This window comes from Leguminivora glycinivorella, chromosome 6, assembly GCF_023078275.1.
Source record: "Leguminivora glycinivorella isolate SPB_JAAS2020 chromosome 6, LegGlyc_1.1, whole genome shotgun sequence".
NCBI classification, from domain to species: Eukaryota; Metazoa; Arthropoda; class Insecta; order Lepidoptera; family Tortricidae; genus Leguminivora; species Leguminivora glycinivorella.
This window is the reverse complement of record NC_062976.1, coordinates 7,802,204-7,825,813: the sequence shown is the minus strand read 5'-3', so window position 1 is coordinate 7,825,813 and position 23,610 is coordinate 7,802,204. Positions and strand designations below refer to the sequence as shown.

The 23,610-nt window shown below is 37.0% G+C and overlaps 1 protein-coding gene and 1 long non-coding RNA gene across 2 annotated transcripts; one reads left to right on the top strand and one right to left on the bottom strand.

Moving 5' to 3' along the window:
- Positions 1–2,865: 2,865 nt before the first annotated feature.
- On the top strand, positions 2,866–4,114 carry LOC125227214. The gene is made up of 2 exons (XR_007177154.1): positions 2,866–2,924; positions 2,978–4,114. It is a non-coding gene; the product is annotated as an uncharacterized LOC125227214 (long non-coding RNA).
- Positions 4,115–4,118: 4 nt separating this feature from the next.
- LOC125227213 (neither inactivation nor afterpotential protein C) lies at positions 4,119–16,994 on the bottom strand. The gene is made up of 16 exons (XM_048131472.1): positions 16,704–16,994; positions 16,474–16,578; positions 14,629–15,002; positions 14,460–14,550; positions 14,080–14,361; positions 13,614–14,002; positions 12,985–13,533; positions 11,318–11,610; positions 10,939–11,237; positions 10,573–10,862; positions 10,341–10,490; positions 10,147–10,250; positions 9,844–9,912; positions 9,588–9,775; positions 9,133–9,332; positions 4,119–5,002 (listed from the first exon to the last, which is right to left on the bottom strand). The coding sequence occupies exons 1-16, from the start codon at positions 16,992–16,994 to the stop codon at positions 4,132–4,134; spliced, it is 4,545 nt and encodes a 1,514-aa protein (XP_047987429.1). The 3' UTR covers positions 4,119–4,131.
- Positions 16,995–23,610: the final 6,616 nt, after the last annotated feature.

Sequence of the window (23,610 nt, the reverse complement as noted above, 5' to 3'; positions counted from 1 at the left end):
TTTAAAATATCCAATAATGTATAAGTACTAACCATTATGGGCCCTTTGTTGTCTGATATAATAAATAAATTAAATTAAATTAAATTAATTTACTAAACTTCAAAATTTTACTGTATTTTATTTCTTCATTAGTAATAGTCAAATCAATGCAAAGTTAGCTTAGACAATTTTATCAGATAAACGGATATCAAAGAAAGTAAGATCGAATAGATAACACTTTCAACCTAAAACTTTTAGCGTAAACTAATACCTTAACCAATCTACCAGACTCTTGGCTTCTCTATTTATAGATTTTTTTTTTGTTTACCAAAGTAACTATTCTTCTTACTGACTTTTACTTGCACTAAAACTAAAGCAAAATAAATTTATACAATGTTGTATTGCAATATATATCATATCATGAAGTATTTTGCAGATATTTGTCCAAAAATGTTGGCAAAACGCTACATTTTATAAATGCGTCAAAAATTAACCTTTTTTGACGCTTCATATCTCGAAAACTATTTGACGGACATTGATAAAAAAGATGTCAAACTGTTTGAAATTTAATGCGCTTTCAACATTACACAGCAACTTTTGACCAAAAACGCATAGTTTTTTAATAAAAAAATAAAAACCAAAAAAAGTCCGATTTTTTTACTTTTTTTTTTTAAATTACGAAGTTAGCACACTTTTTTTTTGCTTGCAAAACATAGTCTTACATTCCCCCAAGGACTCCAAATAACATACCAAAAATCCAGCTTTACATCACACTTTGTTTTTTTAGCCGATTTTCATGTAAGATTTGACCGGTGTAATAGTGAGGGGAAAAGTTTTGTGTTACACACGGGTGCAAATGTATTTTACTTCTCGTGTGTTAAAAAACTCGCAAGTTCAGGATTCTATTCTCGAACCACTCGCTTCGCTCGTGGTTTAACTATAGAATCCTTTCACTTGCTCGTTTTTCAATTGAAATACAACTTTGCCCCCTTGTATAACAAATAACTATTTCTAACTGTTTAATAGAAAAGGAAATCACCCACTGTATCCTCTAAACAGCACAACTTTTTCTGCTGTCGAGGTCAAAAATGGCCACGTTTTCATATTTGTAGTCTGCCTCTTTTGCACTCATGAGATTTTCATATAAAATACGTGACAGCTTCTCTTTCGCACACTTCAGCAGTCTTTAAGCCTAAGTGAAATGGTAAGTGATGCTGTGGTCAAGAGTCACTATTTTATCAAACACATAATAATTTTTCATTCACTTACTCGTTCTGAAATTCGTGTCAACTCTTGTAAATTGACCTGTACTTATTTTTCACTAAGTAGCTAGAACATCACACTGAATTAGTAATTGAGAACTTATTTGGTTTCTCAGGTTCATACATAATTGAAAAGTGTAAAAGGATTTGTCTAGTCTAATTTAGAGAAAGCCAAATCAAAATAATCGTATTACCGTTAGATGTTACTTAAAGGACTAATTAGTGTCATATTTTCTTCATTCAGGATTGAAAAAGGTAAACATGTGCGCATTTAGCTCCATAATGGTACATATTATGAAAGGCATGTCATATGTATACATACTATGAATGTCGATGGTAGCAATACATTTATCGGCAGTTATCAGTTCAACATTTGTCCTGATATACAAAATAGTTTGAACGTGAATAAACGAAACAAAAAATTATAAATTGACTGAAAACGTTTGTTTCCTTCTATAGTATTTAGATAAAAAAAATACTTTAAAGTTTTGGCCTTCCTGTTATTTTAACTGCACGCACTTTAGCTTGGACGGTATTGTATTCAAAATACAAGGTGCTCGCGAGGAACCCATATAACTTTAACGGCATATTCTTGGTCACATTTTAAGACTAAAATGTCATATAAACTTTTCTAGATTTCCTCTAGTTTCAGAGTTATTGCCAATTTAAAAAACATTTCCGTATTGTTACTCAGTAGAAAAAGTTTCTTAACGGCGCTGATGCGCAATTGTGGAGCATAGTCTCACAGTAGTCATTGATAGATGTCAAAATGTGACAAACTTCCAAATAATTTGGTTTTTAGAAAAATAAATGAAGGAACTAATTTTAATTGCCAACTTTATGGATAATTTTTTTTTTATGTGAAAATTCGTCCAAAAAAGTAAAAAAAATTTTAAATTGGCGAAAAATTTTAAAATTCATATAACATTCTTTCTTTCTTTTTGCCTCAGAAACGCGTTGTTCAAGTTATGCGGGTTCCTCGCGAGCACCTTGTATAATGAACCAACACTAAAATGCTGCATATAGACAAAAAAGTTTATCCAAAATAAGGACCCTTTTTAACCGACTTCAAAAAAGGAGGAGGTTCTCAATTCGACTGAATGTTTTTTTTTTTATTTTTTTTATTTTTTTGTATGTATGTTCCTCGATATCTCCGAGAATTGTGGACCGATTTTCAAAATTTTTTTTTTATCTTATCTTTGTGTGATGTTCTGACGTTCTACTCCTATTGATTGTTAGCGTCTCATGTATTTGACTGAATAAATAGAACTTAAGATCTGCATTATAAATATAAGTTCGAGATCGTAATATTTTTATATGCTTTTGAACCTAAGTCTTAAGGGTATAGTGCGTAAGTCAATTATTATAATATTCGGCAATAAACCTTTAGAATGTGATTTCTTGAGATAAAAATATATATTTAAAGAAACGAAAAAGATATTTGGACAGTATTTACGAACTCTAACTAAAAGAGCACTATATCAAAAAATAACTTTAGGATTGTGGGAAAAATAAGGAAAGTAATAAAAAACATATTTTTTGTACTAATATTATTATATTTAGGTAGTGTAAGGCAGTTGAAGATTTGTGATTGTTAAATGATTCATATAACGTAAATAACCGCTGGATTCTTCGGGCATTCGAACACATGTGACATAAAGCTTGACCAGGCAGGCAATTATGGTCGCGCGATAAATGATAAAATAGCAGGCCGTCCCTATCGCACTATTTGTAAGTGCGATAGGGACGGCCCGATGTTTTATCATCTATCGCGCGACTATGATTGCCCTACAGAAATATATACTATACACGCCATGTTGCGGAATTTCATTAGAACTATTTTCTTCATACTATACTGAACTGTCACTGCATACATCAGAATAACTAACAGCGCCCTCTTGAAAATAATCATGTATTTCTGGTCAGGTTTTAATTAATATAGTAGTTACTGTGAAAAATTCTGATGAAAAACATATCAGGACACTGTACAAATTTATATGAGCTTCTATATAGTTATTCCGTCACAAAAAATAAACAGATATATCGAGTAAGTGGAATAATAGTGAAACAAAATCAATTAAATTATTTCAGATTTGTCTGTAGTTACCTACTGCAATTTTACAACGATTTTTTTTCATTCAGAGGATTTTATGGCCTGTATTGAATTTAAAGATGTATCAAAAACTGTCTCTAGATATGATATGGATCGGATATATCAGTGTTAAATGGTACGTTTTTTCATACAAAATCGTTACTTGACACTGACATCCGATCCAATATCTACCTAGAGCTAGTACGAATGTGAAGGTCTGAAACAGGCTGTTAATATCTAATTATGACTAGTACCTCAATAAGAAGCTTGTTCTCTAAAACGAAGTGGCAACTTGCTTAAATTGCAAAGCTGTTTAAAATTAATCGAGCATTCTCTATGTAATTATTCTAATCTGGTATTGTCTAAAAGCAATGGCACTAATATCGTAGTACATAATACATTCGACCACTCAATCTACTTTATAAGAAAATTATTGTAATAAGTTACCAAAGCAATTTCGATAAGTTAGATTATAGCTAGATGAGCTAAGTGAAACTTGATATTTTTATATGACGTGATGGATCCATTAGATGTATGTTTGAAAGCGAGTCAGTACATGCCATGATCTGCTTTAATATTGTATTCACTATACTTATCTCTATTGAGACTCAAATTATATTCTACTTAGTAGTCTTAACATTGAAATCTTATGATTCACATAAAACGTGTGGCTTTAAAACTAAAATGTCAAAAATATTAATAGTGTTACGCCATAATAATGCTAAAGTAAAAGAGAATGTTTGCGGACTTCCATTGGGGATTAAATATATTTTTTACAAAATATCTTTCTTGTTTATGTTACAAGTCCGTTACCATTCCTTCAACGCTGAACCCTGGAGCTAAGACCACTTTTTCGCGCGGCCTGCTTTCTACCGGAGATCGCACGCCCCTGTTATCTACGGGTGACCGCACATCTCTGTTGTCTACAGGTGATCGGACTTCTCTGTATTCTACAGGCGATCGACTGTCTAAGTCAGGTGTAACACTGCTCTTTTTTCCGGTGGACATGATAAATTCCCTGGAATCTTTGCGCACGACTTCTCTACTCATCGGCCTTGGCGGTGCGGGACCTTTGGTCGAAGGTTTAGGAGTCTTGCGTGGCTCCGGTTTGTCCTCCCACATGCCATTGTCAGTTTCTCCTAATCGTTTCATTGAGGCCCTGTTTCGCGGCGTCTTCTTCAACATTGCTTGGAAGTTGAACGGCGGGTCGTCGTCGTTGAGGTCACCTGTCGATTTGGCCATCGCCTGAAGTTCTCTTATAGGGTTGTTCATGTCTTGAGAGTCGACTCCGTATAGACTTCGACTGTAGCTTGTCTTTCGTAAGCCGGAGTTGGTATTTTCTAGAACATTTGCGTCATCACGGGCGCCTGCCCAAGGTGCTGGGGGTTGATAGTAAGATGTGTTGGTGGAGTAGTTCGTTTTCTTCTTGTATACGGCGGGTCTATTAGCGTCTTTTCTGGAGGTGTTCCTGTCTACTTTGGGGGGTTCTTCTGGTGGTAACTTAGGCACGGGCTGCGTGGGGTCTCTGCAGAAGGGCACGTTGATGAGCGTCTGGGTGCCGGTGGTGGCGAGGCTGGGCGAGGTTTGTGCTGATGCTGAACTGAATCTCCGTTGCAACGGCTCATCCCATTGTTCGTGGTCGGAGTCGTATTGACTGGCAAATGTGTCACTATAATTAAATAATGCAGTACAATAAAAATAATCATAAAAATGAAGGGAAAAAATTTTCTAGTACTTCTATTACGGACAAAGCATGGATACAGAGACAGGAATATAGACTAAGAAATAGAATCATAGGTAAACAGGGTACAGCGAAACCAGACCCTAACTGTAAGTTCAGAGCGGCCGATATTCGGGTGCCGGTGTTTGTTTATAATGTTGACAAGAGTGTGTCATCGCGCGACATCGAAGATTATGTGCATAAGAAAACACGAATAAAAGTCACAGCAGAACAGGTTTATGTAAAAGCTGAGAAGATGTATAACGCTTATAAAATCTTTGTTCCTAACCACAAATTAGAGCAATTTTTGGATGATAATATGTGGCCCGAGGGAATATCTTTTCGACGTTACATCGAGTTCAAAAGTGTAAATAAACAAATGTAAAAATAGTAAACAATCGAAAATGAGAAGTACTTATAATAATAATAATAATAATTCTAGTAAAGTCGCCCGTTTCATAAGTTATAACTGTAAGTCTGTGAAGCGCTCAGTTGACTGCATAAGGAATTTGTGTACTAAGGCTGACATAATTGCCCTTCAGGAGACGTGGCTATATCCTTGTGACCTACATTTCTTGGGTACCATACACCCGGATTTCGCCTACATTGGGACATCTGCCGTGGACACCTCGACGGGACCTATGCGTGGAAGGCCGCATGGAGGCGTTGCGCTGCTCTGGCGTAAGGGCGCATTTCAGTCTGTATCTGTTATCAGTTGTGATAGTGTGCGCCTTGCCGCGATAAGGATTACTACGGGTGAGCGTTCATTCATAGTTTTTTCTACTTATATGCCAACTGACTCTGTAGATAACCTCGTGGAGTTTACGCAGTGCTTGGGTGAAATTAGTGCGATAATAGACAACAGTGGTATTGATAGCGTTTTTATGTTAGGTGACTATAATGCTCATCCGGGTGAGCTATTTTATCGGGAATTATTTGACTTTTGTAGCGAACAGCAATGGAGATGTGCAGATGTGGATATACTGAATGCGGACTCAGATACCTACACCTTTGTTAGTGAGGCGCATGGGAGCCGTCGTTGGCTTGACCATGTTCTGGTGACGGAGTCCTCGTGGTACACAATCTCAGATATAAAAATACTGTACGATATTTACTGGTCAGATCACTTCCCAGTAGAAATAACTTGTAACATTAGTGTACTCAGGCCGCGGGCCGTTGCGACAAATAAATGTACAAACAAAATAATCTGGGGCGACAGGCAGCCGTCGCAAATAGAAAAATATACTTTATTATGTAACATGAAGTTAAAAAATATTGATTTTCCGACTGAGCTGACAGCCTGTTGCGATAAGTTGTGTAATGACTCTGGACATAAATTAATATTAGATTGTATGTATAAGGATATTATTAGTAAACTGTGTGAGTCTGCGGAGTTGAGTTGTAATTTACCTGACAAACATAATAAAAAGAAATTTAAACGTGTTGTAGGTTGGAATAGGTACGTAAAGGAAGTGCATGAACGGGCTCGGCTCAGTTTCCAAGAGTGGTCTTTACATGGTAAGCCATCTCAAGGTCCTCTTTATACTAAGATGGTGGAATCCAGAAGGGACTTCAAACTTAAGTTAAAGTGGTGCCAAAATCACCAGGAGCAAATCAAGATGGACATGCTATCAACTCACCACCTCAATAAAAATTTTAGTAAGTTCTGGAAATGTACAAAGAAACTTTCGCCTGAGCCGGGTCGGTCAGTGAATGTTGATGGTCTAAACGAACCGAGTGCGATTGCAAACCATTTTAAAAATATTTTCAGAGTCGAACCCCCACAGAGGCACGCGAAGGGGCGGGTGTTTGATGCAAGCAGTCGTGATCGACAACCAATAACCAGCTTTACAGCCAGAGAAGTACAAGAAGTGTTAAAAAACATGGTTAGAGGGAAGTCACCAGGTCACGACGGTTTGAGTATCGAGCACCTGCAACACGCGGGGCCTCACCTGCCCAGAATACTGGCTATGTTTTTCACGTTGTGTATGAGGCACTCTTACTTGCCTGACGACCTGACCAAAACAATCGTTGTTCCCCTCGTGAAGAACAAAACTGGTGACGTAGCCGATAGTTCCAACTATAGGCCTATCTCGTTGGCAACCATTGTAGCTAAGGTACTGGACAGTTTGTTTGATAAGATACTTACGAAGCACCTCAAGTTGCAAGACGCACAGTTTGGTTTCAAAGCTGGTTTGTCTACAGAATCCGCGGTGTTGTGTCTCAAGCAAACTGTGCAGTACTACACTGATAGAAAGACCCCAGTGTATGCGTGCTTTCTAGACTTATCGAAAGCTTTCGATTTGGTTGCATACGACGTCCTGTGGAGCAAGTTGGAGCGCGAAACTGACTTGCCTGGCGATGTGATTGATATGTTTAAGTACTGGTATAACAATCAAATGAACTTCGTCAGGTGGGCGGACTCGCGCTCGGCCTTGTTCCGGTTGGAATGTGGGGTGAGGCAGGGGGGGCTGACATCACCAAAATTGTTTAATTTATATATAAATAGCCTAATCGTTGAGCTCAGCAGTACCGAAATCGGATGTTCCATCGATGGAAGCTGTGTAAACAATATCAGCTACGCGGACGATATGGTGCTGCTGACCCCATCGATTGGTGCGCTTAGGAGACTGGTCAGTGTGTGCGAGGACTATGGGGGGGCCCATGGACTCAGGTATAATTCAAAAAAGAGCGAACTGTTAGTGTTCAATCCGCGCGGTAGTAAACTCAACACAGTACCGCCTGTTAGACTGAACGGAATGCAACTAACGCGGGTGACAAAGTTCAAGTACCTGGGTCACTGGGTGACCGACGACATGTCGGACAACGCTGACGTGGAGAGAGAACGTAGGGCATTGGCGGTCCGGAGCAATATGTTGGCACGTAGGTTTGCGAGGTGTACGAAAGAAGTAAAGATAACGTTATTTCGTGCTTACTGCCAATCATTCTACACCTGTAGCCTATGGGTCAATTATGCGCAACGTACCATCAATGCCCTACGAGTCCAATACAACAATGCGTTCAGGATGCTGTTGGGGCTGTCGCGTTACTGTAGCGCATCAGGCATGTTTGCGGAGGCGCGCACGGACGGCTTTCAAGCCATTCTGCGCAAACGGGTGGCCTCGTTGGCGCACAGGTCGCGGACCAGCTCCAATAGTATCCTCAACGCATTAGCAAATCGTTTAGACTGCCCACTCACTAAAGCGCTTCTCGACCTACATGTTAGACCACAGAGCTTGCGGACTGTATAAATTAAATAACTTTTTAATTAATAGTTCATGTTAGTTAAGTGCCAACATTTGTGTTGATGTTTAAAATTTCAAATTTCAGGCACACGTCGGACATTTCTTTTTATTTACTTTATTTTATTGAATGAATTTAATTTAATATTTAATTTATTATATAATATTAATATTCACAAATTATTTTATACTATATTAATTTTAATTTAATTTAATTTGAAATTTGAAATTTTGAATTTAATTTAATTTGATATAATTTAATTTAGTTTGATTTAATTTAATTTAATTCGTATCTATTTTGTTTTAATTGTGGTTTTCATTTTAAATTAATAATTGAATTCTATAGCTTTAATTTTAAATACAAGTGTAACGTAATGTAACAATATGGACTGTTATGTCTGAAATAAACGAATACAATACAATACAATACAATGTTTAAAACAGAGATTACAGAGGATAGAATTAGCATAGGAAGTGCGTATCGATGGATTTGAATGTTGGGCTACGAAGGTGGAGGATGAAAGAAGAGTGCACGTAGCGGAAATGAGAATGTTGAGATATGAGGAGGGATGAATCTCATATAGGCAAAATAATGTTGGAGATGAATGTTGAGGGATAAACTGGGAGGGGTAAACCCAAACAACGATGGATGGATCGTCTGAAAGAGGTTATGATAAAGAAGGAAGTAAGAGCTTAGGTGACGAAAGATAAGGCGGAAGAGGAAGGCGAGTTGTACCGACCCCACATAAGGTGGGATAAAGGTAGGAGGAAGACGAAGAGAGGCTACACCTTTGTCATTCACACCTAATACATAGGACAAGAAAAGTGAGAACTCACGTGCTTTTGACCGCCGGATCGCACATGTAAGAAGTATCGTAGTACTGAACCTGGTCGATCCTGAATGGAAGCTTCCAGACAGAAGGCGGGCTTGAGCCAAGGAAGTCCTTCCCTTTCACGTTGGGGTCCACTCTGTCTAACAGTACTGAGGTACTGCTATTCAATAGTGATTCTAGCAGTGACTGGTTATAGATATGAACCTGAAAAGAAGTCAATGGTTTTCGATCTGCTCTTAATATTAGCGAAAATGTATCTTCAAATCGGGAGCAGATGTTCAAAATATCTAATTAACAGTCTAATAGCCTCTATTACCAAGATAGACACAGTGCAGGTTAACGCTTGGTTCCACATCTTTATACAGATTGGAAAAAAATAATGGGCTCTGAAGGTAGTTAGCTAATTTGACGAAATAAAGTAAGTGTTGATTGTATGTGTTAGTAAACCTATGATATTACCTGCTGTGAAAAATGCACTAAATCTTGATATTTGACTGCTCTGTACTGCAACAGAACTTGGAAGATCGATCGACTTTTCCACTTCATGGCATACCTCTTTAGAAACAGAGCAGTCTCTTCATCTATTTGACCTGTCGACTTGTTTATAAGGGGCCCATACGCTTTCCGGACCATGTAGCCTCTGTACGCTAGAAATATTTAAACATTGAATTTGGAAGAAGTGTAAGATAGAAACAATGTTGTTTCTTTGCCTTACCTTTCTGAATCAGTAATGCAGCTTCATCTTCTGATACATTCATTGACTGTTGTTTCTTTAGTTCTTTAACTAAAACAACATCAGTGTAAATAAGTAAGTGTTACTGGAGTAAAGAAAGTAAGTACTTTACAAACATTCTACATTTTACATTACTCGATACGCATACGTCGGGCGGAAACGCAACCTATGATTTTAATATGGAGTGTGAGGTGTGCTATTGCCGTACAGGATCGTGCATGGAACAATGTCTGATGGTTGCAAATGTTGCGATGTCTGGAGAACGTTACGAGTAAATAAACTTACTGTGCTGTGCTTTGGACTTGCTTTTTACCGCTTTTCTCCTAGCAAGGTAAGCTCTCATCATGCATTGTACTTTTACAATCTTCTTTACTTGTGTTTCATATAACCTGTAATGAACCATTGAATAAGTTAGTTACACTTTACACATATTATAACAAAGTTATGTTGTATGATATTAATAAAATTGCTAAGTATACCTAGCTAGAAACTCTTCATTGTAGTATTTCAAGAAAACCTTTGTCTTGCCTAGCTCCCAACCCTCCATTTTGAGCCGAATCAGCAATAATCTGCAGTTATCTTTTGTCACCTCCACATTTTCATCAAAATCGAAGGCCAGAAAACGATACCTGAAAACATATTAATTTGTAAATCTGACGAAAACGTTTTGAAAATCCTTGACCAGGAAAATGTATCTAATTTAAATATTACCTTCTAATAAATTCAGCGAAAGGTATACGACACGAGAAACCGTTTTGTCTTGCTTTTGCAGTGTCCAAAATAGCAAGAGCTCTCAGTTGCTGCCGAACCACTTCAGTTTGAAAACCTCGAGGGTTGTCGCTGAGATCCGCCCGGATGCATCGGACGTAGTGGGTGCCCCCGCTCCCTGGACCTACAGAAAGCTGTTTAAGGATCTCTAAACTGGTGGCCCGGTAAGTCGCAGCTGCTGTTCTCATCCTGTGTACTTGTGAAAACTGTCCTTTGGACATTGTGTTAAATTTCTGAAAAAGTCATCAAGAAATTTTATAAACTGTCAAAAGGAGGTATCTGAGACTTTTTTAATAAACCATCACTTACTCGAGCTTTAGTATTTTCCATATCTTTTTCAGATTTTGACTTTACCACAGTTACTTTCGGCTGACTTGAACATACAGTCAAATTCCCCGTTTTGGTCAACTTGTTTCTAAATAATTCTTGAACTGTGGTGTTGATTGATGCTCTCATAGTTTCTATCATTTCTGGTGGCAGGAAGTCTTTATTTTTATCTGCTATTTCTCTAGCATCATAACTAACTTTTCCCGTATAGTGTGCAACGCTGAATTCATGGCTACCGGATAATTTTATATATGGCCCCTTACATGATGTCCGAATGGTACCTAAAATGTAAAAATATGTAATTTTAGTATTGAGTTTTGAAATATACTTGGAAGACGTTTACATGATAGCCTTCACTTACTCATTATAAACTCTTGTCCACTTCCAGTACGACTGGCTTCGTCTAAAATATAAAAGAGACCAAGTGGTCTTCCCATTAGTTGATCGACCGAATGCTTATTGTCATAGAAATGTAATGCGACTACATCGACCTCTTCCTCTGCAGTTTCTTGCATTTCCCACGCAAATACTCGCTGATTGTATAAAAATTGTATTTGCTCGTTGGTCGTGTTTACTATTAGTTGTTCTAAACGATTTCTATGAAAGCATTCAAATCCAAACATGTCTAACAAACTCACTGAATATTTATCTCCACTGAAATGATTACAAAAATATGTGTAAAAATAAATCTTCAATGTGGTAGAAATAGGGTTTGCAAGATCCGCCGATTTTTCGGATCCGGATATTTCGGATCTTAAGATTTGCCGGATCCGGATATCCGGATATTTCGGATAAAACGGATCCGTGTTGAAAAGGTCACTTTTTACAGGGGTTTCGTCAAATCAAAGCTGCTGTTACCGAAATAAAATAATTTAAACTCACAAAACGACATAAATATAGTCTATTATTGCTTCATTAACTTTTTAGACGAACTTTTAACATACAATTGTGTCGTTTAACTTCAAACTCGCGTAAATCGATTCGGTTTTAAGGATGATTATACAAAAAAAGCAGAATGGATTTACCCGAGTTTGAAGTTTAGCGACACAATTAATATCACTCCCATTGTACAGTACAGCATATAACATTAAACAGTAGGCCAATATTTTTGTTTAACATACATAAGCTAATGCAGGGTAATTTAGTGTTGTTCACTAATACATCCATGCGAAATTGCAGATGTAGGAAAAAAGGTAAAATAATATAATTTTATTGCATTACACATACACGTATTAGACGTGTAAAATATGTTACACATATTTAGTTATCATGTACCATTTTCAATTGTTTTTCTGAACTTATGTGCAAAATGTCATTTGATATTTGCCAGTCGCTTTTCAGTGAAGCTCTAAGGCTGGCAGCGCACCTCCAATCCTTCTGGTGTTTTGGGTGTCTATAGGCGGGAGTGATCCCTTACCATCAGGCGACCTGTCTGCTAGTTTGCCTTCCATCTTATTAAATACAAAAAAAATTGGATCTGGATTCAGCTTATAATTAAAATAATTACGTATATAATTATATTAATTACTTCCATGATCTCTAATTCATCATTAAGCTTAAAGACATCCATGGCAATTGTTTCTGCTTTATAGAAAATTAATAATTTATCGTTATTCCTGCGGGATGCATCCAGTTAGAAACGAAATCAGTTTTAAAACAATGATTTACTGTTCATTTTATTTAGTTTGTTAACATATAGTTTTATGGATTCATCGCATGGCGTAATGTACCAAACCTAACCTAGCTTGATATTCTGGAGTATTTGAATTAAATAAATATGAATAAACATTTTAGGCAACAAAATACAGGAAATAATTCATCAATTTCATTCGAAAATTCATTCTGGCGTGGATAGATACCCATATTTCACGGATCCGTATTATCCGTTTTATCCGGATCCTATGAGACCTCGGATCCGGATCTCAAATTCAACGGATATCCGGATAATTCGGATATCCGGATCTCAAACCCTAGGTAGAAACAAGGCTATTAATAATTAATGTCTTTATTGAAAGTCAGAATACTTACAATACTGATCTCATAAAAGATAATTTGGAATTTATTAAATTAATCATCCAATCGATCAGACGTTTGTATAATGCACTCGCTAGCATGTCGCGTGCATCTCTAGCCTCATCTGTGGAATGTTTTCGTTTAACTGCTGTCCCTCTTTCGATTAAACAGTAGTTGAGAAGTGCCCACAAAAATTTTACCTCCTCGAGAGATAATAATTTGGCAAATTTCTTAGCTTCCTCGGGATTCTCGATCTCTGCCGTTCCATTTTTCCCATCTTTAAATCTAACATTACCGAGGGTGAGGATAGCGGCTAGAATCGTTTCAAACATGATAATATCCTCTTGCTCCCAATCTAATACTTTAAGATTTTCTATGAATTCCTTATATTTAGTAACATTTTCTGCAGGAGTTTCTCTTACAGATTTTTTCAATTTTCTTGGTTCTTCTTGTATCCTTAAATACCGATGCTTCCTGTTTTTCTCCAATGATAGTTCATCTAGCCTATTTCCGGCTTCCATAGCATCATAAAAATAATAAAGTAAATCGAAATTTGCGTGAGACCTAAAATAATATGCAATGTAAATTTAATTAATTATAATTTGTATCAAACATGATTAAAAATATAAAATGTTAACACCTACATATCTGTTGACGACACTCTCCACTTTTCCAGTTGATATAACCAAAATATTGCTCCGCTCAACTTTCCCGAACTACCATATGTTACTTGAATTTGGAAGATAGCTCTTGTAGAATGTGCGTTTATTGGAGTACCAGCACTTATAGCTGCTTGAATAACATCCTTGGCTCTATCAATCCTGTCAGCGACATTGTTCTTCATAGCCCCTAAATGCGTAAGGTGCCGCAAGGCGTGGTTCATATTGGTTGTTTTGCCAGATTTACTTTCTCCAGAAAATACAATATGTTGGGGTTCATTGTGATGAAGAGCATCTTGATAAGCTCCATCAGCTACAGCAAATATATGTGGTCCATTGTCAGATCTTGTTTTACACTCGTATTTTTTGTGATACTAAAATAAAATATTAGATTTGTTAAATTAAAATTAACACCTATTTCAAGTAGTTATTGATGTACATTTATACATACGTTTTCGTTGTAGATATCTTCGCGCGTATTTGGATTGAGTATAAGAAGAACATCGCCAATAAATGAAGTAAAATAACCTTTTGCTAGTTTGGTCTGTAATTCAGCTAGAATACTGTCTTCTGTAAGCACTTCTAGAGCAGCTAAATCCTCTACTTGCATAGTCTCCGATTCGCCAACACCCTCAGTTACCAGAAGACCATTTTTGATTATCCTTTCCGGTGGTTTACTTGGAAGTTCTTTATCTTTCATTTCGAAGGCTAACATTTTTAGCTCGGTGGTTAACTGTAATTCAAGGTATACACTCAAATTAAATTATTTTTCATCTTTTCTTTTTTCATCATCTGTACGTTGTTTACTTTACTCATTCATATGAAACTTACGTGAAAGTCGTTTTCAGGAACAGACTGTATAAATGGATGTTCTTCTAACTCCATAGCATATGGTCGATGTTCAGGATTCTTCTCGAGGCATCTACAATTGATTTATATCATTAAAATAAAATCTTATACCTATCCAAAACCTAGACAAAAATATTACAAATTGACTTACTCTGTTATGAAGTCATTGATGTCATTAGACCACATAGCTGGCCTATTGACACTAGGTGGGGGATTCCTCACAATTTGAAACAATGCCCTTGTCGGATGCATATCCTGGAAAGGTGCTTTAGAATCCGCCATTTCAATCGTCGTTATTCCAAGTGCCCACACATCAGCTCTGTTTCCATATCCATCTCCAGTTATTACTTCGGGTGCCATCCACCCAGGCGATCCGATATTCGTCCTAGCTCTATCCAAAGAACTATTCAGTCTCTTAGACAACCCAAAATCGGTTAACTTTACTTCCCCATCCTTTGTTAACAGTATGTTGCTGCACCTCAGATTGCGATGCATAACTTTGTTCTCGTGCAAATAAACCAGCGCCTAGAACGAGATTGAAGGTGAATTGATTGCACCAATCAGAGGAGTCAACACGTGAGCTCGACAGGTAGTGATGGAGCGACCGCCTCTTGGGTACAGTGTTCCATTACGGTGTATCGGATTGTTAGGACGGCTCGGCGATACTAATGTCAGTGTCAGTCAAGGGCCTACGCCCCCGAGATTCATTGGGCCCTATTTGCATACGTATCGGGCCCTGAGCTGTCGCAGGCGGCCTGTCTGCGCTCTCTACTGTCTGGTATATCAGTTTGCTTAATGCGTTCATTACGATCGTTTAAGAGTTAGGGATGTGGTCGAACTTTGTTGTTGTCGATATTTATTTATAATTTTATGATTTATAAATATCTGTTTCTATGGCCAATTAAGCTGCAAAATGGTTATAATGTTTAGGATGTAGCTACTGCACTAATTAAATGCTAAACTGTTTTTAAATTATTACATGTATTAACTATGGAATCATATGTAATGTGCGTAACGAATTGCGTTGTAACATTTTCTACAACGCTTTTTCTTTATCGAAGTAAATTATAGCTTTGGAATAATTGAGAACCCGGGTCAATGCCTAGGGAACCAATAATTACATCTTATCTAAGCTGTAAACACCATACCATACTAGTACGCTTTGAACAAACCCGATGAATAAGAAAAAGGATATAAAGTTTCCACACAACAAAATAAATAAACTTGCTCCAACTCAGTGATAACTAAAATAACAGTTACCTATGTCTATGTCCTCACTTCACCGGCTTCACATTGTTGCCGTCGGTTTTACTAAAGTATCGATAGTTGTTTCCCACCGCAAACAGAATTTGATCGTACCTTACGAGATGCAACATCGATAGATATGCATGGGAGATCTGCCGAAGGAGAAGGACGGAGCACGGTATTGTGAACCAAGTGGCTTGCATAAAGATAATACGCATTTAACCAACGGGAATTGCTAAGAGTCTTATGAGATCAGTTCGGATTCTGAGATTGTAGACTTTGGAGTGAAGATGGTAAAGGCAGTTATCGGACGCCGTGGAAGTGTTCGCGGGATCCTTGGCTACCGAGCAGAGGGTCCGTATATCTTGTGTGCGCGAGCATTATTTACGATAATTGAGCGATGCGCCGCGATGGGGGGCCGTCATGGTGTTGTCGGGCGCGCTCCGACATTCGCATCGACAAGTTCGACTGTTCCGTCGCGAATCACATCAAATAAAGCGGCGTGCATTTTAAGTAATGGCCCTAGATAGTATACCAATACGTGGACTTCGCCGGGCAATATTTTATCCCACGTCACGTGAGCAGGCATCGCTTGGACAAAGATCCGAGAACAATTGAGTTTGCATTCAAAGTACCAACCAATTGATTCAGCCGTTGAAAGGTGGACTGGCAGGTCCTTTGTTTTATAAACAGCCATCCCTACTCGAATGTGACGAGAGACATGTTTATAGTCAGTCGAATATGGGCTTACCTTGATCGTATATTTGAGGATGTAAGCGATGTGTTCCTCTGACATTTTTCTGTCCGCCGCGTTCAGTTTTCTGACAATATCGATGACAGATCCGCATTCACACAACTGCAAAATGGACGGTATATCGCTCTGAGTTATGCATAGCCTTAGCGAGACGAGAAAGGAAGATTTATGTGCTATTCGTGGACAAGTGGATGACCTTTCAGTCGTACTAAATTTATGTTCCTTACCTCGAGAACGAACCAAATCTTCTTGACACCTTCCGACCTCTCACAAAATACTCCATAGAAATCTATGAGATTGGGATGTTGGGTGAGGTCCCTGAGGCACTTGTATTCTTCATGAATGTGCACTTCTGTGTCATCGTTGTAAGTTTGTATTTTGATGGCGACCGCCTTTCCAGCGGCCTGGCTGTCTGACGCTCTGAAGACTTTGCCGAAAATGCCGGAGCCAAGCTTTTTATCGAGGTTGTACCTCTCCGTCGGACTTGGCAGGGACGCTATATTTAAATGGTCCGTCATTTTTGGTAATCATGGGATGTTTTCTTGTTTAAAACTCTTTATTGAGATGTTCCTCTTGCGGCACTGGAGTTAAGTAATCTGAAGACACGGCACTGGTTTTACAAACTTAATTATTATATTGATTGCACTTTTATTTAATAGATGCTAATGCACTGACTTACCTCCACCGTTGTTGGCTTCTCAGCCGCGAGTGGCATCGCTGTCGGAGCCCCATCAAGTGCCCGGGCTTCGGACTTAGTTCTAATCCTTCGTAACAGTATTAGATCATAATGCCTTCCGACCTTGCATGCGCTGGATAACTTGGTGATTGGGGACGAGTGGGGTTTTAATTAGAGTTGGTATCTGAGGCGGATGGGTCAAGGTCCGAATTAAAGTTCTAAGAGGTGAGATTAAGCAGAAATTAGATAGCGATGGATACTTACATAACTGTGGATTACCTAAGTACGAATTGATATTCTTCAGGAATAGGAGATGTGGGTATATTTACTATACAGGAATTTAAATTTACCTAGGTACCTACTATTTAAATGAGTTAGAACATCCGTGAGTTTAAATATTAAATAAATATTAAATATTATAGGTCATTCTTACACAGATTGACTGAGTGAGGCCCACGGTAAGCTCAAGAAGGCTTGTGTTGTGGGTACTCAGACAACGATATATACATACAATACATACATACATACAATCACGCCTGTATCCCATAAAGGGTAGGCAGAGCACATGAACTATTCAAGTTTCAGTGCTACTCTTGGCAAAAAGGGGTTGAAAGAAACGATATATATAATATATAAATACTTATATAAATAGAAAACATCCATGACTCAGGAACAAATATCTGTGCTCATCACACAAATAAATGCCCTTACCGGGATTCGAACCCGGGACCGCGGCGTAGCAGGCAGGGTCACTACCGACTGCGCCAGACCGGTCGTCAACGGAGTTTCAAATCGAAAATTTGCACTTGTTTTTATTTAAGTGCAACTTTAAATTTGTTACACTTATAAATCATAATTCACCTGAAAATGGCTGATTGGCTGTCAGTTTAGACTCGTGCTTTTACAAAAATACCATATCTAATTAAACACGAGTCCATCGAGTTACCGATGTTTTTGTAAACATCCCTTCAATCAGTCAATCGTATCAACTAGATCATTCAAAACCCTCTTCATTGTTCGCCACCATCCATCAAGCCAACAGCTACCGACGGAGCGGAGGTAATGCTAAATAGCAGAACATACAGACACAATAACAAAGAGATAAACTCCATTCTAATGCCAAAATCCGGACACCGTAAACTTTCTCATTGTTGTGTCGAAAACTGACGACGCTGTGCCAAAAGTGACGATCGTTGGCGCGACGTGGCGTTCGAAACGCAGTCTGGCTCTGTCGCACCACTAGAAGAGCGATAGAGAGAGCTAGCTATGATGCGCTTACAAAGTGTAAGTGATAGTGACGTTGGCTAGGGACCCTGTCCCGACTGCGAAACTTGACAGATCGGAGATAAAAATGCAGAATGGTAGTTAAAAATTGGGTTCATTGAGCTTCTTTTACTAACCTTGGAATTATCAGAATTTAGTTGAAATTCTAGCAAATAACGTCAGTTAAATGTGGAATGTAGACTCGGGTTTATTATAATCAATTGGGGTGTAATTAATTGACTAATGAATGTTATTGCCTGACTACATACGATACAAAATAATAAAAAATATAGCGTTAATCCTATCAATGATGCTGTTATACCAAATACAAAAGCCATACCAAGTTAAAAAATATATCCTGATTTATACTGTTTACCTAATTGTACATATTTTTATCATACTCATCTTACTGTAGATAAGCATTCTTGACAATCTTGACCTTCTATTTAATTTTATTTTATTTGCTTCTTACATTGGAAACAAGAAGGCTGGCATCTAAGAATAAGCGCCGCGCTTTATAAAATATTTTTTTATCAAAAGCGAAGAACATGCTACCGTTAAGTGTATCACAGTTTCACTGTTGATACTCTGAAGAGTCCTCACTTGAAGTGACGGCCAAGTACTTTGAAATCTGGACAAACAATATTTCACGACCCACTCGGCCCATTGACTGGGGTAACGGCACTCGACTTGTGAAGAGATTTTAAAGTACGTTTGACTGATGAAGGTGCGGCTATTTTATTTTCATATGTTGGTAGCAAATATTGTAACGAAGAAGAGTAGCAGGTTAGCGTGGTACGGTCACGTAATGAGGAGGGATGAATCTCATACCTATAGGCACAAGAATGTTAGAGATGAATGTTGAGGGATGGAGAGGGAGTGTGAAATAGGATTTGAGAAAGAAAGAAGTTAGTACTGAGATGAGGAAAGATAGAGGAGAATGGAAGAGGAAGACAAGTTGTAGTGACCCCACATTACGTGGGAGAAGGGTAGAAAGAAGAATTAGAGTAGCGAGTAGCGTTTCATTGGGTTAAGCCTTTCTATTCTTCATTTTGCAGCATTCCGCTAGGCCTAAAAATTTTAATAACAATTTTTTTATCTTAATGAATTTAATGATCTCTAAGTTTCATAGTTCAGGTGTTACACCGACATACAATGCTACGCCCGATAACTCATTTAAACCGTACTTTTCTTGGTGTAATAGTATTAGACCTATTACGACTTTAATGGTTCACAGTTAGTAAATGTGAGTGTGTTTAGTAAAAGTATATCAATCGACAAAGTAGGACGTTTTAATAATCACACTCACAAATTAGGATTATTTTATACGTAGGTAGACGTATTCTATAACTCTATTTGCTGCTTGCTGAACTGTTTCTATCGATTCGATAATCGGCGCACCTTCATTCACCGAACTACATCCCAGCATTAGCGATCACAAATGTTGTTTTTATTTACATTCTCAATATCAATAGCATTCGCCCTGTTTCGGCGGCGCGTCGGAGCACAAAAGCGGCAGTCGAGAAGCCAAATCTCTTTTTTTTCTTCTTTTTTTTTAATGTATGTGATGCTGTATGATGGTTTCTGCAATAAACGTTTTTCTATTCTATTCTATTCTAAATTAACCAGAAATAATGACATAATTGCAAGGGCTCATTGAAAATTTTGGGAGATCTGATACGATACAATAGGAAGCCGTCCTTTGTAGGTAGCTACGAGCTACATAGATATTTTAAGAAGATTAAAGTACTTCGTTCGAGAGATATAATAAAGTAGCTGTAGATAGGATCATACTAATCCTAGATGATATGAATATTGTTCAAACACAAAATGATTACAATTTCGTTACTTCTAGGGCCAGTTCATCAACCACAGTTAACAGACATATCGACATCAGCAGAAGTCTATGGAAATTCCCATACAAAAAAAATGCGGACGCTAAATTCGGAACAGACTGTTTGGTGCATCCGATTCTTAGCTGAATTTAGAATTTATGACGATTGCTGGATAAAGTAAGTACTACTAAGTAAAAATACTTAGTAAAATTTTTACTATTTTTATTAATCTCAAATTACAAAAAAAAGGTACAAATTTGATCTTATCCTACAAATAAATATTTATGTTAATACTTAAATACGACACTGACAATGTTACTGGAATGTTTTATATACAAATATTAAAGTTATCTGAAAATGTCGCAATTGGATTGTAGAATTTTTTGAAATCGCTGTTAATAGAAATTGTCAACAATGTAAACAAACCATTGTACAAAATATCAATATTATAGCACAATTTTATTATTTAGGTTGAGGATCATATATGAATTGATTAAATAACACATAGTTTTAGCCAGTAAGTATCTGATGAGTTCGAATGGAAATTAAAGACATTTTGACTACTATAAGAATTGACATGTACTTACCTACAAATTTTAGCCTCGCTTAGAGTTGTATATATTATGTTTGTGTTTTTGCATGCCAGCTGCTGGTGAAATATGCATGTCCTAAATTATATTAAGTCCACCTTGTGTACCATATTTTATGCAAAATAAAGATATTTGATATTTAAAGGTTTGTTTACATGGTTCACAAATTCTATTGACTTTTTAGGTGTTCGTTGAAAATACATTTTTTTCGTGAATCTTGTATTGTTTCTACAGATCTCTGCTAATTCCCGTTTTCCAACTTTAAATAGGCCTTTTTGCATAAAGTCACATTTTTAAAATAGGTTGATCGTATATATTATGGGATTAAATTAGAAACATTAGAAATATGTATAAATTGCAAACCGTGAAATCACGAAGAACAAAATTACACATTTTGGTGGTAGAGGAAATAGGTTCACAGTTAGGAAATACAGGATGCTAATCTAGTGTTTGCGTTTAAATCTCAAGGATAAAAAAAACAATTTAAATATTTCATTTCAGTTAAATGATAATTTAAATTTAGTAAAAGAGTAATTGAAAAATATTTCTTTGAGTAATACATGTTTTTAGGCCATCCTGCATTTTTAGACTAGGGTATCTGGTAAGAATATCAGAGTAGGTATCTATTCTAGTATATCGTGCTTAATTTAATATTAATACTGATTGTTATTACCTGCTTAGGTTTGTTGGAATGTAAGAACGAGTTAATAATTAGTTAATAAGTTTAGGCGATCGTTGTTAAAAACAAATAAGTACAACACATGCCATGGGCATCAAATTAGAAATATTAAAATACCTGTTAAATTGTAATTCAGGGCATTTTCAGAATTTGGGATACCCCAATTAGTGTAAGTTGTTAACAAAAATTAACTCTCTGTCAGTTTTCTGACGACAATGAAGCATAAAATATGTCTATAAATATACTTCTTTCACATTCTGAATGTAGATTATCGCTCAAAGTTTATGTAATTAACACAAAAACAATATTTTTATAGAAATTCCACGCTTCATTATCGTCACAAAACTGACAGTGAGTTAATTTTTGTTAACAACTTACGCTAATTGGGGGGTACCAAATTCTGAAAATGCCCTTCAGCAAAACGCTATTTTTTATAAATAGGCGGTATTCTGATTTTGGATCACAAAGTTATAATATCTGTACTATCTGTAGGAGGGCATTTTCAGAAATTGGGACCCAAAATTGGTGACAGTTGTGAGTTGTTAACAAAAATTAACTCGATGTCAGTTTTGTGACGATAATTAAAAATAAAATTTGTCTAAAAACCAACTTTTTTCAGGTTATAAATGTAGATTATTGCTTACAGTTTATGTAATTAACACAAAAGCAATATTTTATTGAAATATCATGCTTAATTGTCGTTCACTAATTATGGATCCCAATTTTGAAAATGCCCAGAAATGTATATAATGAGAATCACAATTAGGGTAATAAATACTATAACTATTTAGGCCAAAGGTGCATGAGTAGTATGACCAGACATCGAATTGAATTCTAGGGAGCAAAATTGACAGGTTCTACGATAAATTTAAGTAACTTGGCGATTCTCAGCTTACTAATTTGGCGTAAAAAAGCATAGAGGCAATTTCCTTGCGCGGCAAACGTGCTATGTAGATGTGCCTCAACCGAGGCACACCTCGGACACTGGCGATCAATGTATAATTATGAAAGAGGCGCGTTTCTAGCACACAGTCTAAGCTCGTGTAGGTGAACGCGTATATACTATATGCTTGTATGAGAGTCGACTGTTCGCGTTTTTGACAGGCGGTAAATGTGAGGTAACCGAGACAGGGTGGGTGGCACTTTCAGCGGGGAGCGGGAGTGGCCACACTGTACGATAATACTTATTATTATACTGTGACCGAGGCAGCTCGCCCGTATTGCTTGGCCGTGCAACCTGCCTCGGCCGAGGCACTTCTACATTAGACGTTTGCCTCGCAACGTGCCTCGTCCTGTGTGAACCCGGCTATAAATCGATTGACGAGTACGAACAAATCGTCAGTAAATGGAATATTATAAAATGACATGCACCTATAGCTTACATATATATTTAGTTATTTATTTAATAATAATTAAAGCTGTTATACATTTTCCTTGTAAAAATTGCCAAGGAATATACTAACGAATTCGCATTAGTTTGATTATGGTAAAATGGAATGTCCTTACTCGCATATGTTTAATTTAGTTTTTAAAGGAATGGAATGTCTAATTGATTATTTGCCTAAATGTATAAGTAAGTATTTAGTGAGTTCATAGTATACTCAATTCATTTTTTCTATTATTTACAAATACACAAAAAACATCACACACGCTCACATGTGACACTGTTTGAGTTGCAGGCGTCCATAGGTTACGGTGACCGCTTTACATCAGGCGGGCCGTATACTTGTTTGCCACCGACGTAGTATAAAAAAAAAAATATCTTAAATATCTAAACAAAATAAGTCAACTAATAATTTACTTCAATTTATTATTTACAACCATAAGAAAGTGTAAAATGAAAGATCCGGATTGAGAACTTGTTTGTTGTTGTTTTATTCATTGACTAAGTAGTTTTTTAGAATCATTTTTTTTTGTTTTAATTTTTAAAAACAAACAAGTCGTTCATCTGTATTAACCAAACATTTCCTATCCGGGCTCCCCTGTTTTCTACGGAAATATTTAAAAAAAAAAACTAATATGAGCAATATAAGTACCTATGTAAACACAGATCTCTTATCATTATAATAGGAGATTGTGTTCTTAGTCTTC